The sequence below is a fragment of the Apus apus genome, chromosome 4 (assembly GCF_020740795.1).
Source record: "Apus apus isolate bApuApu2 chromosome 4, bApuApu2.pri.cur, whole genome shotgun sequence".
Taxonomy (NCBI): Eukaryota; Metazoa; Chordata; class Aves; order Apodiformes; family Apodidae; genus Apus; species Apus apus.
Window position 1 is genome coordinate 89,638,013 of NC_067285.1, and position 18,578 is coordinate 89,656,590.

The window sequence follows — 18,578 nt, forward strand, 5'->3', positions numbered from 1 at the left end:
CATCTGATTGATAGGAGAATGGCAGTACTGGTATGATTCTGCTTGTTATACACTTGGACAGTCCTTGTTTCTATCAATAACTTTCCTGGCAACTACTTAATCTTATCTTCTTTTTATTTTTTAATCCATTTTCTGCATCATCCTTTCTAAAGAATATTATTTTTTTATGCCGATATACACAGGGATATTAATGTTGTATATATATGTAATTAATGTATAATATGTATAAATATATATATTGTAATTTTATATATGGAGAGAAACATATATATGTTTCAATTTTTAAAAAATCTATTTATTTTCAGATGGCTTTCTTTTCTAACTGTGGTACGTTAAACAGCTATTAAAATATTCTTCAGCCATTTCCCACTACTAGTAATTTTATTTTTTTCTATTTAAATTCTTTCTCTGAAGTGCCTTGTCTGATAATTATTCCCAGTTCTTATCTGGCAGTCAGTATGCATCTATGTGTGACTATATGTATATGCCTATAACTTTTTCTATTTGAAAATAGTAAAAGTAACAAAGTCAGTTCTGTAATTAAAATAGAAAGGCATAACCCTACCAAATTAGTATTCTTCTGTGATTTAATTTTTTTTTTTTTTTAGTTACTTTCCTGAAGGACAGATTGTAACCTTATAGCATTCCCACCAGTGACTTGGTATAAACAAGATCAAACTATATTATCTAAACTGAGGTGATTAGGCATTATAGAGATTAGCAGTTTCCTAAGAACTGAAACAGAAAGTTCACTTTGGTGGGTGTAGCAATATTAATTGTTACTCTGGAAATGGCAGGAGATAAATTGAACAGCATGAGGAAGGTTTAACAATAACTGTAGTAAATCCCATAGTTAGATTACCCTTGAGTAGCAGAAACAGCTGTTATATTTTTCTAATCTCTCCCTCCTTCAGTTCTGGCCTCTTTTTTTTGGTGATACATACTGAATGAATGCCAATACCTGGTATAGTTCTTGTATATAAGAGTGTGCCTGGAGAATGGGGTCTTGGCCCTGGATCATGAGATGGATCTTGCTCCATGAAGGCCTTTCTTCCCTCTGCTCTTGCAATCCCCAGGTGCATCACCTTCTTCCCAAGATGCATGCAGTTGAAAGCTCCCTTGCCCAGCCATGAGCAATGACTCTAAGGCAAATCTGGCCCATAGTCTGCACTGTGGAAACATCTGCTAGAAACATATTCTCCAAGTAAATGTATTTACCATACTTATTTAACAGGTATTATAGCATATTGCTAAAACTTTTTAATATCTAACAGCTCAGCTCATAAAGACTTCACTGAGACCTTTAGAAATACCAACTTAGGAAAGAACATCTAAACTACAGTCTAGATGATTAGAATGAAATGTATAGAACAGTGTTAATTTTGTTTTCCTTCCCTTGAAAATTTCTATCCTCTTCTTGCTTATTGTTGTTAGCTCTTGTTAAATGCTGGCTGTGATATTGACAGGTTGTGGGGGTTTTTTCCTTCGTATGCATCTGTTCAAAGATCAAATTTAGAATCATATAAATAGCACTAACCTCATCCCCGTTGAAGCAAGTGGATGTTTTAGGTGTCCTCTAACATGTAAATTCAACAGACTGAAGTTTTCATCAAATATCTTCAGAAGTAAGTAACCTTAACTCCAAATTAGTTTGAAAAACAAGTTTATCTTTCTACTACATAGACTGTAGCATAACTAGTTAAGTAATTAGTTAATTCCTTATAGTGACAGCAAAGGACATTAAAGACTTGCTGGAACTGAAATACTGGGGTAGAGGTATCAAGTAAAGTTTTTTAAAACATATTCTGTGTAAATTTTTTCTTGAGCAAATACATAACTGGTGTGCAATTCCGAACAAAACCACAGTAAATAGCTTAGTACAACTAATTTATATTAATTCATATTATTGATTTAATTCTAAATTTGGAAATCCTGCATGATTGGTCAGCAGTTAAGAAAATAATACAAGAATAACTTGTACTTTGAATGCTCTAGTTAAAGAGTTGAGTCCCCACAGGTTAGTCTGATTATGGGATTCATTGTAGACACTTGAATATGCAGCATTTCCCGGTCCCTGATGAAGTACTGATCTTTGTAACTTTTACCTTACAAAGAGATTTGCAAAGATCTTTTCCATAAGCAGTGTGTGTTTTATAAATATAGAGATAAATGTGAGAGTAACCATGAGAGGAAAAGCATATTTTTCCCAATGGCAGTTGGAAAGCTGGAAGAGGGCAAAAGTGAAGAAAATGGGAAATGATTGGAGAGATTAATATCTTACATGAAAATCTTAAGGAAATTTGATATGGTTCTGGTTATCAGTCAGGTTGTATCCCTTCTCCGTGTGTTTCAAGAATTTAACACCATAAATGCTAACCAAGTGGTGAAACACATACACACATCTGTGCATTTACAGGCAAATCTTGTTCAGATCTCTGCCTAAATGCCTGAAGAACTTTAGCTGGCAGGAGACAGGTCTCAGGGGGATCTCATAAATGAATACAACTACCTCATGGGAGGGAGAAAAGATGATGCAGCCAGACTTTTCAAAAGCAGAATAGCCATGGCCCTGAGCAGCCTGCTGTCAGTGACCCTGCTTTGGGCAGGGGCTTGTACCAGGCAAAGTCATCCTCCAGTCTCAACTCATCAGTGGTTTGGGGACTCCCTGAGCTGATGTGCTGCTCTGAGTAAGTGTGACAACCTTGCTGCCTGTGCCTCAGCATAAAGGTAACACAGGCAAAACAGGGTCAGTCCTTAATCTTGTGGATACTCTTACTCACGACATGGAATTACTTGTCTTGGTAGACCTGGTAATTTTGAAGCTGTTTTGTGGATATATAGTTAGCGATGCTAATAAAATAAGAAGCACCTAGACCAAATTTAAGAATTAATAAAATTATTTCACAGTTTGAAAAACTCTGTAATGCCAAAAGATACATGATGTTGTATGGAACATATGTGCTTCATTTCTTATGTCTCTTATACATGACCCAGACAACCAGTCCTGTCTAAACACAGGATATGTGGAATGGGCCCAGTGTGTACAAAATCCAGATAGTCACAAAACCAGGAAGGACCCCATCCTAGGTTGGTCACAATGTAGAAGGGAAAACTAACAAGTTGTTCCTTTTTTAATCTAATCAGTCTGTACCTACAGAGCAGAAATATGGGTCAGCAAGAATGACAGATGTGTATCTTCATTCCTGCTATATTGTCTTTACTAACCAGTCAATCCTTCAGTGTGCTGCCCTCTTCAAAGGCATGTAGCTAACTAGTGAGAATGTTACTGTAGTATTCCTAATATGCCAGCTATGGTGTACTTAACCGCAAATCACAAATTCTGTTAATATATTGGTAGTGTTCTGTTGTTTTATGATAGTCATATATAATACTGCAAAACATAAGTAGCTGAAAAGAGTAATTGGTTTGAAACCCAAAATACTTCTTAAAAGCATTCATTTCTAAGCATTCAGACATGGCCACAAAACAATAATTTACTTCCAAGGTTATTTAAGTTCTTTTTGGTAACACTAACACAACAGGAAGTCTTATATTTTATTTGTAAATTAATATGCAGTAATTAACTCTAAAAGGAGATTAATTTCTTTTGTTACAACAGATGAAAGCAAATTAATTTCTATGGAAAGATTGTCTTAATTTTGTGTCTTTAAGGGTTATTGTTTTCATTTCAGTTTAGGACAGTTCAAAACATAGATTTTGGCTTGTTCCAAAGAATTTTATCAATTCCTACAATATTTTTTCCAAACAGAATGTCAAATTTTGAGCAGTTTCATGTTGACTTTTACCAGTCCAATTATACCATAGACGACCAGGAAGAAGGTTACAATGGTTATGGATCTAATGAAGACATCTGCGGAAGCAGAAAGTAAGTATGCTGGAAAAAAAAAATAAAAATCTATCTCTCAAAGCTTGAATGAAATTAATGGCAAAAACCAGCATGCAATTACAAAAAAAGGACAGCATAATCAATACAGAGGAAGTTTTAGTGGAGAAATACAAGCCATAGCTGTATAATTTTATTATTTCATTTTTTTACTTATATTTTATTAATATGTTAGTGACTTCTGCCCATGGAAGAGGGGCACTGAGGGAAAGGAGTTTCAAGTTTCCTGTTAAAGAGATTTCTACACAAATGTGTGGTAGGAGGCCAGGTGTCCCTGCAGCTTCCTGGTTCATAGAATCACAGTATCATAGAATCATAGTATGCTTAACGTTGGAAGGGACCTTAAAGATCATCAGGTTCCAACCTCCCTGCTGTGAGCAGGGACACCTCACACTAGACCAGACTGCACAAAGCTTCATCCAACCTGGCCTCCAGGGATGGGGTTTCCAAAACCCCCCTAGGCCACCTTTTCCAGTGCCTTACTACCCTTATGGTGAAAAATTTCTTCCTGATGTCTAACCTAAATCTCCCCTCTTTCAGTTTAAAACTGAAACCTTGTCAGTTACCTCTTGTCAGTTACCATTTGCTGCAGCAAAGGGCAGCAAAGCCATGGTCAGCAGCTTGGCATTCGCTGAACATGGCAAATTCCAAATTCTCCAGTTTGAAAATAGGTAAAAATGTAAACCATCACGCACAAATGAGCAGTGCTAAGCTGCTGTGAAGTTGCTCATTGATATAATTTGTTTTGCTGTAATTTGTTGCCCCAGGAGCCAGAGAGGAGAGCAACCTCCAGCTGGTGCTTTTGCCCCATCGGAAATGCTACTGTCCTCTCAGAGTTACACGGGTCAAATTTTGCAGCCAACCTACAGTCCTGACACTCTCTCTCATCTTAGTTACACTGATGGGCTTGACGAGGAACCTCCTTTGCTAGAAGGTAAAAATAAAACCAGAAAATATGTGTGTCGTTCCTGGGAGTGACTGTATTTTTCTTTGCTAGCTTGTGGCAGTCACTAGAGCAACTGCAACGGAGCTGCCAAGCTTCAGCCAGCAACCCCTGACCCCCAAACCTACGTTTTCTTATTTGAATTTGCCATGGATTCTTTCAACCTTATGGCATATACAGCATATCCTTTGCTACCACTAGATGACAGCATAACAATAAGTTTTGTATTCACATTTCCAAAGATTTTTTTCCAACTCTGTGTTTAACCTGTGTCCATTGGAACATCTGTAATTAATAAATCCTTAGAATAATAATCTCTTTTGCATATCTAATAATAAATTTAGTAGCTTAAAAATGCTAAATAGTTTGTTTCAGTAGGAAAGATATTGAAAAAGCTGCTTTCAGCTTCAATTAGTTGATCATTTAGCTACATGAACAATATCATTCTTCATAATGATTGAACCATCCTTTATGCTAGTGGCTGATCATGTAATTTACAAAATATTTGTACTACATGAAAAAAAATACGGATAATTTGTTTGTGATTTTTTCAGCATAATGTAAAAAAACAAATTCAGCCTTCCTTTGCATACTGGATAGCAAGTGGAGTTTTTAACTACTTAAAATGTACCCCTACTCTCTTAAAAACAGCAGGATCACTCTGTTCGATATTGATAACTTTTTTATCTCTCTCTCTCAAACTCCCAAGCATTTAACTCCACAGGCAGCCCACCCTATAAAAAGGATGTTGAAACAAAATTGTTTGTGATCTGCAGGGCTCCAGAGATATTCCTATCTGTGTACCACATAAACCTGATAAAAGACACAAATTTTTATACAGAATAACTTTATTTATATCATGTTTGGGCTCATCCAGATGATGGATTGGTAGAATAAGGTGAAAACTTATTTTCCAAACAGATCTTACACATTGCCAGTCTTCGTAATTCTGGCACACAGTTCTGAACCTAACTTTTCCTTTACTGGAGCATCTCAAGTAAGATGGTTACACCTCTTGCAAGCTGAGGTGTTTCTGCAGAAGGTACAGAATAAATCTTTGATCCAGTAAAGTTAATGGTAGAATTTCCATTGACTCTATCGAGGAAGAATTTTGTTCTGTTTCTAGAGGTCCTCAGTAGTTACTTTTTAAATAAAATAAAATAAAATAATAAAATAAAATAAAAGCACTGCACAAAGTATTATTAACTTGCCTTGAAGGGAAGAATGTAATTTTTAAGTGCCTCTGGCAGTTTAGGCTTAAGACACATCTCTTGTCAGATTTGCCAGAATTAAGGCATATATCTCTGTCGTTGGTGTTCTAGAATATCTTGAATTCTGCAGTTACTGTTAATTAGCGTATTTTTCAACATCCAAGTTAGTGTGGCAGTAGATGTATGTTTTTTAAATATAGAGAAAACAAATATTAACTCAAAAATGCTGAGGGCATTTTTTGGTTCACTGCCTAAAATTGGATTTAATAAATTAACATTCCAATTTAGAATCAGAGCTGACTCTCAAATATACTAAGTATATAGCAGGGACAGCATATTCCTGCTACAGAATACAGCATTAAAACTGTTAATTTGTTTGCTTGTTGGCGTTTTGTGGTAGCTAATGTTTTTCTGTAAAAGTGTTGTTTTCTTCTGAGCAGGTAACAAACCTGGAATTTCTCGTTGCAGAACTTGGGATCAATTTTGAGCATATATGGCAAAAAACATTAACAGTTCTAAATCCCATGAAGCCTGCAGATGGCAGCATTATGAATGAGACAGACCTCACCGGACCTGTGGTTTTCTGTTTGGCTCTTGGAGCAACATTGCTGCTGGTAGGATGTAGCAGATACCTGGAGATATTTTTTTTTATAATAATGTAATGCCAGGGTGATAATGCATATGAAATTGCAGAATATTTACTACTGACATAACTTGAGCAATTAGCTGGCATTTGTTCTGAGATTATATATTAAAAAGTCCCCTTGCTTTGAAAGTACCTTCATAAAGTTTAAATGAATATAGATGCAATACAAGTGAAGTTTTGTATTATTTACAGTGGAAATAAAAGAACATACCATTTTTTTGGGTGGGATTTAGTATGAACAAAGGACAGATCTGTTCAGTGTATATTCTGGGGAGGTCCTGTACAGCTGAAGCATGGCGGTGTGTGCTAGGTAAGGACTAAACAAGGAGGTTTTAAAAGAGGGAATGAAAAGGCATAGCAGACCAGCTCAGTTTTTCTGCCATTCTTGCTACTGTTTTGAAATTATCTTATCTCCATGTTATTTTGGGGAGTGCAGAGATATTAAAATAAAAAATTAACTTAAGTAATTTGAAAAATAGAATGGAAACATCCTCTTCCTTCCTACCTCGATTTGCGGTATCTTCCAACAAATTTTGCTATTGCTTTCTTCATTTCTGTTATTTTTCTACATCATCTGTTAAACAAAATATGGTAACCTGTGTTTAACCTTTTTCTTCTTTATAAATATATCTTTCCTAAAGGAGGGAAGTTGAACAGAGATTGTACATTTCTTCAAATTCATCTATTTATCACTGACAACAGGGGTCTCTAGTGCTGCTGAAGTACAGCTCTGATTGTTGGCAGCAATTTATCAGGCAGGGATAAGGTGGGACCATTCTGGGAAAGGCTTTAGTGCTCTGCAGCTGAGGGGAGAGAAACAGGGCTCTAATTCTCCATTTCCTCTGTGATAAATAGTACTGAATCAGAAGAATCATGCAAGTTCTTACTCAATTTGTAATGTCAGTGCAGTACCTTGAATGTGCAAATGGCAATATAAATGGCAAGTATTATTATTATTTATGTCCCTATAAAAATAAAAATCTTTTAGAAGGGTGGAAGAGGCAGGAGGAAAGGGAATAAAAGGAAAATAAGGTGGAAAAATAGTGAAGACAGGTTGTTTTCCACCTAGAGAAATAAAGGTATGAGGGGAATAAAAGGAGAAAGTATTGAATTTATTATAATCAGAAAAACTGAAAGGAAACTAACATTAAGAAAGAATTTTTTAAAAATGGTTGCTGTTGATTTTTCTCCCTGGAGAGACAATGATTGTAATGAATATTAAACTACTGTTATTGAAATGAAGTACTTTAATTACCATGTTTTTTCTAGGGTATTAAGCATTCTAAGTGTCATTAGAAAAACAACTATTTTCAATGCTCCACTTTTAGTACTGCAGAACTTCACTGACACAATCTAGTGCTTTTGTGTCACAGCTTCACAGCAATAAATCTATAGGATTTCCATGTGCCATCTTATAAGTTCAGTCTGTTCATTTTAGCTTGGATGTGTTTGAATACTGAAGTGGCTTTTCAGCTGTGTAAGCAATTATGTTCTTCCGTACTTGGATAATTCTTTTGTAATATCACCAGGAACATAATTTGGTTGAGAGTTTGTTTCCAAAAATAATTTTTAAATTTTATTTTCTTTTAGTTTTTTAACTATGGAAAAATGTGAAAAGATATTTTTCAAATTGTTGCATTTCTTTCAAAGCCCAGAGAAAAAGAGGAAAGGATTGTTAGCCTAGCAGCAGGATTTCATCTTCCTCATGTTGGTGTAAACAGAGCAGATCCACTGCAGATAGAGAAACAGCAGCAGTGCAAAAGGTAGCAGAAACATGAGTCTCAGCTGCTTTGCATTTTACATAGTCATTTGTATGAAATCATACTTCCCCATCCATTTAAACTAAGGATAGTAGTACCACTCAAGGCAGATGCAAACAAGCACACAAAGTATGACTTTCTTCTAACCTTGTTCCTTCCGCAGGACAAATTTAGCTCTTTCCATTCATCAAAGCCTGCCAGGCTAATCAAGCCTGATTCTGGTTTTGCTTGCATCACTGTGGATTGGGAGTATTCCCACGTGTGTGAGTCAATAGATTTACATATGTTAAGAAAGACTAGAATTGGAACCAACATGTTCAGCTCTTTTGTGGGTTTTTTTTTCCTCTTTCATTCTCCTGCACCACAAAACAGACCTTTCACCAAGTGGAGGCTTCAGTTAGCTGCTAGTGCTAGTGCTCCATTCATGTTTGTCTCAGTAATTTCTTAATCTTAAACTAAAATGCTAAATAGTGCTGTGTGGAATAATTAAATACACTGAAGCAAATAGTCTCAAAGTTTGCAATTGTTGTTGTTGCATCTGTTTGAAACACAGGTTTTCTTAGTTGGCCTATAGTAAAGGCTGCACCAAACTGTTGCAGATGTTAAACTTACTACAAATCTTTAGTGACTGAAGTTGTAACTGATAGTAATCTACACGTCCTTGTAAAAAGTCCCTCCCCAGCTTTCCTGTAGGCCCCTTTCAGGTATTGGAAGGCTGCTGTAAGGTCCCCTTAGAGTCTACTCCAGGCTAAACAATCCCAACTCTCTCAGTCTGTCTCCATAGGAGAGGTGCTCCAGCCCTCGGATCATCTTCATGGCCCTTCTCTGTACTTGCTCCAGAAGCTCCATGTCCTTATGTTGGGGTTTGCCCAGGATGATGGTAGAGTCACCATCCCTGAAGGTATTTAAAAACCATGTAGATGAGGCACTTAAGGACATGTCCTAGTGGGCAATTTTTAACATATTTGGACAGGAGGGTGTTCAGGAGCTGGACAGTTGGATGCAGTGATCTTAGAGGTCTTTTCCAACTGTCACAATTCTGTGATTCTGTGATATTCTCAATCCTCCCTAACCATAGTGGAAAATATACTTGTAAATATGGTGAACTATGAAAATACTTAAATAATATTTCCATCTTACCTATCACAAGAGAATCCAACCATAAGCTAAAAAGTTACTAGGAAACTGGGACCCTCTATTAGTTTTGATTCTCATGTGGTTTCTAAGTGTTAGGAAGGTGATGCATTGTGGTCTTTCATTTGGAGAGCAGTATAGAGGAAAGGGACTTAGGGTTCCTGGTGGACAGGTGGAGGACCATGAGCCAGCAATGTGTCTCTGTGGCCAAGAAGACCAATGGCATCCTGGAGTGTATTAGAAAGGGTGTGGTTAGTAGGTCAAGGAAGGTTCTTCTCCCCCTCTATTCTGCCTTGAAGAGGCCACATCTGGAATATTGTGTCCAGTTCTGGGACCCTCAGTTCCAGAAGGACAGGGAACTGTTTGAAATAATTCAGCACAGAGCCACAAAGATGATTAAGAGAGTGGAACATCTGCCTTATGAGGAAAGGCTGAGGGAACTGTGTTTCTTTAGCTTGGAGAAGAGGAGATTGAGGGACGACCTCATCAATGTTTATAAATATGTTAAGGGTGACTGTCACGAGGACGGAGCCAGGATTTTTTCAGTAATGTCTAGTGATAGGACAAGGTGCAACGGGTGCAAACTGGAACATAAGGGCTTCCATGTAAACATGAGAAAAAGCTTCTTTACTGTGAGAGTGCCAGAGCACTGGAACAGGCTGCCCAGAGAGGTTGTGGAGTCTCCTTCACTGGAGACATTTAAAACCTGCCTGGACACGTTCCGGTGTGATGTGCTCTAGGTGATCCTGCTCTTGCATGGGGATTGGACTGGATGATCTTTCAAGGTCCCTTCCATCCCTGTGATTCTGTTATTCTGTGATTCATTTGGGAAGTTTATTCCATGATCCTGAGTTAAGGATATAGTCCCAGGTTTGAGTTTTCTCCTTCACAAATGTGTGTTATCTTTAGGATACAAAGTTTCAACACAAAGCAAACAAAAACAACTTAATGCCAATTGCTGTTTGTTTCTGATATAAAAATGTTTATTTCTGATTTACAGATTTGAAAATGACAGTATTGCATAGCTGACATTCATTATTTCATTTGTTGGAAGCTTGGATAAAGAGAAATAATACTTAAGAGTCTTTTGTGAGTGTTCATTCTTGGGAGTGAACAATGCCCTCATGAGGTGATCCTTCAAAACGATAGCAAGAGATGAAGAAATCTGTGATGCATTGGCCACTGTTGCCTTTTGTACCAACTTTGTGTATAAATTAGAAAACATCAGACACCACGCTGGCAGGCTGGTACCTTTCACAGGCACTAAATTCACACAAAGGAATAAAACCTGGAAGAAAAAAACACCTGGGGAAATTTTCATCCATTGGAACAAAAAAAGAACACAAGCTGACAGTTACTACTAAGTTTTATGTTGAAATCAACATGTCGTATTGATCTAACCACGGAGATATGTCTTTCTTCTTGTAGTCAAGGGGAAGCATGGACACATGCACCCTGAAAACCAATATACTTGAAGCAAAATTTTAGTTATTTTTGCAGGTCTGCTTAAAGCTGGAGGTTTGTAATAAATTGTGAAGCAAATTGAGTAAGTAGAATTGTTATTTTACTTAGGACACTTTTCCACGGCCCCATGGACACCTACTGGAAAGATTTTTCCTGACACTAGAATGAATGTGCTTTCCATAATTTCATCTCAGTGTGTTACCAATTAGACCTTCCCAAGTCATCCTAACCAAACCCTGTCCTATTCAGTAAGAGTGAGAACCAGCCTTATAAATTAGCAACAAGCACATTCTCACAAGTGTACCTTGGATTTTTTTTATGCAAAAATCACCTAGAAGTATCAGCTGTGATTTACAATCAAACTGATGTAGGCAAAGGGAAGAGGAAATGTCAACAAGAAAACGGAACAAATCTTATACTTCTCCTGCCACTTTGCAATCACTTGCTCACTTCTGATGCTTTGTGCTTGTTCATATTTATTCCAGGCAGGAAAAGTTCATTTTGGCTACGTATACGGCATGAGTGCCATAGGGTGCCTTGCTATGCATGCCCTACTGAACCTGATGAGCACCTCAGGAGTCTCACATGGTTGTGTTGCAAGTGTCTTGGGCTATTGCCTGCTGCCCATGGTGATCTTGTCCTCTTCTGCAGTCATCTTCTCACTACAGTAAGTATCGGTCTATGGCAACAGGAATCATATAGAGCACAGTGAGTTGGAAGGCTGGTGTTATGCAAAACATTCTGATAATGGTTAAGTAGTGAATTTTGGTTTCTGAAACTGTGAAGAAAACCAGCATTTTGTTTGTGTGGTTAGGTGGAAATGGACAAAACTGATCTGCATTTGAGAGGGGTGATATATATTCATTTTAATATGAGTCCTTAATTCCACTGTTTGCTACTAGGACTGAGAGTGGCTTTGATGTTTGTAGCCCCAAATGTGCTTTTTTTGTTCTGCAGAGACAGCAGTGGTCAAACTGAGGTATCAATTTTAAAATCAACTGGTTTTATATAGCTGATTCTTCTGTTCCCTTTTTGTTCATAGTATCGTGCTCCCATCCTTATACTTCTTTTCCTTCAGTCGACTTCTGAGTGACAGAATGAAATAACCAGTAAACCCTTAATGACCTGGAGCTTTAGAAAGAGTGTTTAAGATGTGGTAGAGTTGTATACTTGGAGGTATGGTTGTGGTGTAATTGGAAACCTGAAATTAACTTAGCAAACTTTGAAAAGCTTAACATGTGGCTGCACGTGTATCTCTGCCGGGGAGGAGGGGGGCAGTGGGGAGGAGAGGTTGTGTTCAGTAATTTGCCTATGAATAGGAAATTTGTACACAAACCTCTCCTTCCCCCTCATTCTGTAAGCCTTTTGAGATACAGACTGTGTTTATTTCTCTGTTCACATACAGCAAAGCACAAGAAAACTTCAGGTCTTGCCTGAAGGCCTTGAGCAGTACTTTTATCTGTTGTTAACAAATTATTAATGTTTTTCCTCCTTAGTCTTTGTTGTTTACTCACATTTTTAACTCTCCAGTCTGTAACATATGGCACTTGGCAGCTGATGAATAAGAAAGTGCATCTGTTTGTTTTCTTTGGAAAAGAAGCAATTTTATATATGTTGGTTTTTTTTTAAGGAAGTTGTATAGTGGGATAAAGATTTTGGCACAATCCTTTTTACATGTTTCTGTGGAGCTATGATGGGTTAACCTGACCATATTCCATGTATTGAAGTGTTTCTTAGCTGTCCTCAATGATATGAATGATAGTGACACTGAAGAAGCCGTTAATTCTCTGGTCTCCTGTGCTTCCTGTATTTCCTTGATTAACCTGTTTAATAACCCACCCTAATAAAAAGTACAGATACATAATCATAGGACAGCTGGGACCAACTCCAAATCAGCTGTTTCAACTGCACAGGGTAGTGTTTTCTGTACAAGGATTCCCCAAGCACATACTGCAGGTTTGTCAAATGTTGCGAATTTATAGAAAACACATCTTTCAAAGATACGTAAATACTATACTGTGATAGTCTTTGCAAAATCAAACCATTATTTCTGAAATTAATTGATAACCTTAGGTGACTATTTACAGGATTCTGCAATCCTGTCTTATTCACTATATGAAACGGCTTGAACACAAGTATCAAGGTTAGTTGTTACAAACATGGTATTAATATTAAGTGGCAACTTTAAAATCCAGCCATGTATCATTATTTCGAATCTAGAAACTTATTTTAAAAGGCAAAGGAAAGGCAGCAACACATGCATGATTTTTTTCTACTATGTGTAAACATGTTAGTTCAGTCCATTTCAAATTGTCAAGAAGTAACTTCAATGTTTGTTTTCATGAAAAATATACATAAGATCATGTATATATCTGTTGCAAAGTTAGATACTAATCCAACAGTTTTTTAAAGTAGTGATTAGCTATTTCACAAAATATGGAACCTGTTGGGTGCAGAACGGTACCAAAGAGAAGTCCAGTTCTCTTTTACAAACTTGCCTGAAACAAGACTGTCTCAAAGCTTTGTTTGTGTCCATCTATGATGGTATCATGTCTGAACTTAAGTTGATTATGCCACCTTTCTGGGAGAACCACCAGCAGACTTTTTCCCTGGAAAAAACAACTATTCTTTACTGTCAGTTCCCTGAACAAAGTGGTCAAGCCATTCACTGAAGGAAATGAGTGTAAAATGTCAAAGGGAATTCTTAGATGCAGATGATACAAAGGACCCATTTGGTGACTGTTTCTGCAGATTGTGAGAGAGATGAGTGGTGAGGGTCCCCTCATGTCTGCCCCATCCATATCACTCTCATGCCAGCACACCCCCAGTCCTCTTGCTCTCTGTGCACATGACATCTGCCTTTTGCCCCTATGCCAAGCTTGAGGATTTGGTGCTCACGGACATGCCAGACACAAGCTCTCTGCTAAAGCCAAAGCATTTCTTTTGGCAGTAACATGCTGTTAAATTAAGGACTGAATTCATACGTGCACAGAAGGATCTCTTGGCCACAATATGATTTGCTGTCACATGGAAGAAACCATGAGAGGCCATTGGCCTCTCAGTGCAAGGCAGAATAGCCACAAGTCTAAAATGTACAACCTTGTGATAGTTCCTTAAAGAATCATTGCAGTAGCTGAAAATTGTCATTGCACAGTATGCTCCTTTTACATCCCAGCCCTCTGCCACCATGGGTACCTGCTCATAGAGCCATCCTTACCAGCTCTGAATTCCTGGCTAGTTATTTAATTGAGAATTTTAGCATCTGACTTGGAGCAGAGGGCAGGAACTTGGTTCACAGAACCCAGTATTACTTCCCTGAATGCCACTGGATGTTTTTTTTTTTTAACACATGCAAGTTGCAGTGAGGTGCTGAGTCACCTTAAAAGCAATTCTATCCTACTTCCACCAAAATTCCAAGACCTGACAATGCCATAGTACCATAGTACCAATAGCTATAGGCCTGGAGACTGTTTTGCCAAAAAATTAACTATTTTATGTGATATGATTACATTGAGTGAACTGAATCAATTAAATAAGGTGAGATTTACTCATGTTTTAATTGCCATAATAATATTAGTGGTGATTATTTCTGATAACTGGACCTGATTAAGTATATGTAGTCTGTTTCTCACTTCTGGTTCTATTTTGCTGATACTTTGGAGGAGTTTAGCAAGTGGCAGAGGTTCATTCATTCCCAAAGTCCTTGAGACTGACACAATGAATGTGTGTAAAAACAGCCAATCTCTTTAGGTACTTCAGCAGCATATTGTGTGCATGATCACCTGCATTTTACAAAAGCAGGTTGCAAATAAAGCAGATGTGAAACATTATTTATTTGCAGGATTTTTTTCCTGTAGGATTTCACAGTGAGCTCTCTGTAATCTGTAGGAATATTTCCAGGGGCTTTTGACCATAGTCCCATAGTCATCAGTTCCCAGGCCACCCTGCACCCTAGGGGCGGTGAAACGTAACTTCAGAAGGGCCCAGCTGCCACCGATAGGCAGTGTGGAAAGCCACTGTTCTTTCAGTGTGCACAGAAGCATGCCAGGATAAGCCAGATTTATTTATTTTTTTTTTTGTCCATGGTTCCTTTCCCATTCCTTACTTTCTACTCAATGTGCACCCATTTTTAAAAGACCAGGTGGGCTTTCTCCTGGGTTGCCATCACTACCTTTCTGCCTGGTCAGCTCAGGTTTGATTCTTCAAGAGCCTCATTGCCTCTCCTCAGAGTCCAAGGCACCTCTTGAAGTCATCAGGCTGTCTCATCTAAGAACAGGTCTGTAGTGTTATGTTAGATCCTAACAACTTCTACAAGATTATTTTGGCTGCAATAGGATTTTTGAAAACTTTAAAATCAAAATTCAGCTGCTTCATTTGCTGGAGACCCAGAAGATTTATTTGGAATTGTACTTGTCCTTTCAGTAGTGCTTCTGATGAAGCTGCTGCTTTTAACCCTGTTGAAAAAAAAGCTTTTTTTCCAGCCCCGCCCCCCCACCTCTTGTTACTATTTTAAAATGTTTCTCAGGTTTGACTTTCATTATGTCATTCAGTCCTTGGCTCTTCCAGTTACTGTTTCCTGATCATTAGCAAGTTGCTAGACGTGAACTTGAGTTTGATAAGATTTGATGCTACATTTACTATCAAGTAGACTCTGTCTTCTTTTGTTTTCCTCCTAGGGGGACCCTGGGAACTGTGTTAGCTCTGTTTATTATTGGATGGTGCAGTTTGTCAGCGTCCAAAATTTTTACCTCTGCATTGGCCATGGAAGGACAACAGCTTCTCGTCGCATACCCCTGTGCTTTACTCTATGGACTTTTTGCACTTCTAACAGTTTTCTGAGAAGTGTTTTCTGGTAGTCTCTTTATTGTTGTTGGAGGGGCTTATTCACTTATTTTTAGATTGCCTAGAGTTGCATTACGTTCCATTAACAGAATCAGATTACATCACTTACCTTTTATTTGCCTAATGGCTGCTAATAAAATTTAAAAATCAAGCTAAAAGGTAGATGACTGCAATAATGGTGTTTTGAAAGTCTTACAGCGTAAAGAAAAATATTTGTATTGAGAAGGTAATAAAAGTGAAAAACTACGAAATAAATGATAATTTTAAAAAATATATTTTCTGATTGTTTATTACATAATATATATACACTAGAGAGTAACTGCAAAGCAATAATATAAATATTTAATAGATCTAGTAAATCAAGTGAACATACAAATGTATTTGTTTCCCAAAAAAGCCCCAGCTTGCCATCTTAGATGGTTACTAATTAATATCCAGAATGTATGTGTGTAGGCAACAGAAGAGTGAATGGCCCTTTGTTGTGCTGAAGAAGTATCCAAGAACAAGTGGCTACAGCAGAAGGAGAAAACTAGGAATTTTATCCTGTTTGTGTTTTTTTAAGAGGACTTGTTGTCCAAAACTCTATTGCATTGTTTGTAATGTACAGTAATATTATATTTTAAAATAACCACTAAACCACCACCTGCTGTCACTGCAGAAAAGCACAACACAAAACAGCTCCTAAAAATGTCTTCTGAAAGGGAGAACTGTATTTGAGCAAGCAAAATACAAATCTCCACAATTTTATCTGTCTCCCCCCAAAAAATCTATTTGCTGCTTTTAGTTTTACAGGAACTTAAACACTTTGTAATAACAATGAAACACAGAAGACACAAGATGTGTTTCAAAATATAATTTTAGAAGTATCAAGCTATCAAGAGGAAGTGGAGATGTGTGTACAGCCACAGCAAAAGCAAAATCCAGTAGACAGTAGTAGAGAAAAAGAATCTAGCTGTAGAAAGGGCTGATTAAAAAGAATAGATTAAATAAAGGGAAATGTGAAGGAAATAAATGGCAGCAGATTATTTAATCGGTTGTTTAAGGTGTCTTCTTTCTTGATAAATATTTTTATTATCTTGATTACCCTCCAATTTATTAATTATGTTGAACCATTTGGTGAAATGCCTAGAAAATATTTCTCTTTCTAGACATCTAGACAGAGGAACAATGATTCTATGAGGGAGGCTCCTGATACTGCAAGAACACATGCAGAAGCTTAACATGGCAAAACTGCTCAAGAATATGTTAAATAAATTGTCTTCCTAATCCATTTCAGGTCAGAGTTAAATTAGATTATAGGTTTGTCTTCAAGCTAGTGATTCTATTTCTGAATTGAAATAGCCTCTGATAAAAATACTTCCCATTGTTGGCACAATTTTTTTAAAGAGCTCTTGTGCAAACGATTCTGGAATTCATTTTACTGAACTCCAGTGGAACTAGTTCAGACTAAGGGGTCATGAAGAGTAAACAAAAGGTAATGTATACTTAGTTAATTCCTTAAAAAATTAAAACTCTTTTTCTGGACAAATACATGCTGTGTTTATCCATTTCTCTGTTGCAAGGCTGGGAACACAGGCCCAGAGAGGTGAAGTTGAAGTCATGAGCCTGCTGCAAATTGTGGCCGTAACTAGGCAGGATCTTGTTGCATATGAATAAGAAGTGTATTAACTTGGAAGATCATCATTTGCAAATACAGCAGATTTGGCCCTGCTCTATCTGGGAGTAAATTTTCATCTAATGAGGCACAGATGAACATGTCAAGTGACTCCAGGGTATCGTAATAAAATCAGGCAATTTGTTTTACCATGCACTAAGGGCATTGTCATGTCTGAACAGGGAAAGATTCATGTGGTTGCACTTCTTCTGAAGTTAAGAAAAGATGGTCTAGAAATATTTAGATCCATTTTTGTCCTATACTTTCTATTATCATTTACACTGCCTAAAACAAGTATAAAATGTCTCTATTCCACAGAACTTTATATTCATTTTCATCCTGATTGCATGATATGAATGGCAGGGGAATGAGTGCACCAAGCTATCAATTTGTCTTTTGATGTCATAGACAAGTCAAATTACTTATGGGGAAAATGAACACCTTGAAATTTTGCCACAACATCTACAAAGCAAATGCTAGTCTAATTATAGTTTTATGTTTGTTCTCTCAGAATTTATAACTTTATTTTCTTCTCTGAGATGCATCTTCATTGTTTTGAATGCCAACTTCTTAATTTCAATATCTTTTTTTGCTATACTGTTTAACCAAGCTAATTGCCTTTTCTGTGTTCCCAAAGGATTTCCAGCAAGCAGTACACACTTGTGCTGTGCTCCTGTTATGGTGTCCTTCAGGGTTCACTATGCTGCCTGCAAGATTTTAAATCTCTTAACCATCCTTTTTGAACTCCTTTTGAACAAGATTCCTTATTATTACATAGCTCTTCTTTCTGAAGGTCAGCATGGCCACAGTGATACTTCTGGCTGTGTACTTCCTGAATGTAAGAATATTATGGCTATTATTATAAGCAGTTCCTCAAAAATAAATGTTATTTTGGTCTAAGATCTGTTCAAAATGTGTATTTGATAATATACTCTTGTTCTTCCTCTCTGGACAGGCCTTCCCAACACCACCAACTTTCCTGTCTTTTCTCTTCTCTGGGACATTGTATTTTGCTCCATC

The 18,578-nt window shown here is 37.2% G+C and overlaps 1 protein-coding gene across 2 annotated transcripts; it reads left to right on the forward strand.

Annotated features, from left to right (window-relative positions):
* Window positions 1-1,536: 1,536 nt before the first annotated feature.
* YIPF7 (Yip1 domain family member 7) lies at window positions 1,537-16,177 on the forward strand. Of its 2 annotated transcripts, none has more exons than XM_051619121.1 (6): window positions 1,537-1,625; window positions 3,770-3,886; window positions 4,672-4,838; window positions 6,527-6,672; window positions 11,548-11,729; window positions 15,739-16,177. In XM_051619121.1, exons 2-6 carry the CDS (start codon window positions 3,771-3,773, stop codon window positions 15,899-15,901), a joined length of 774 nt encoding a protein of 257 aa, XP_051475081.1. In that variant the 5' UTR covers window positions 1,537-1,625; window position 3,770; the 3' UTR covers window positions 15,902-16,177. The 2 variants fall into 2 exon arrangements, with proteins under 2 accessions (XP_051475081.1, XP_051475082.1); XM_051619122.1 differs by having other exon boundaries at window positions 1,549-1,625; window positions 3,810-3,886.
* The last annotated feature ends 2,401 nt before the right edge of the window (window positions 16,178-18,578 follow it).

Coding starts and splice junctions, on each gene's coding strand:
- YIPF7 (XM_051619121.1), top strand. CDS start 3,771: ATGTCAAATTTTGAGCAGTTTCATGTTGACTTTTACCAGTCCAATTAT. Junction 6,673..11,547: donor TTGGAGCAACATTGCTGCTG/GTAGGATGTAGC, acceptor TATTTATTCCAG/GCAGGAAAAGTTCATTTTGG. Junction 11,730..15,738: donor GCAGTCATCTTCTCACTACA/GTAAGTATCGGT, acceptor TTTTCCTCCTAG/GGGGACCCTGGGAACTGTGT.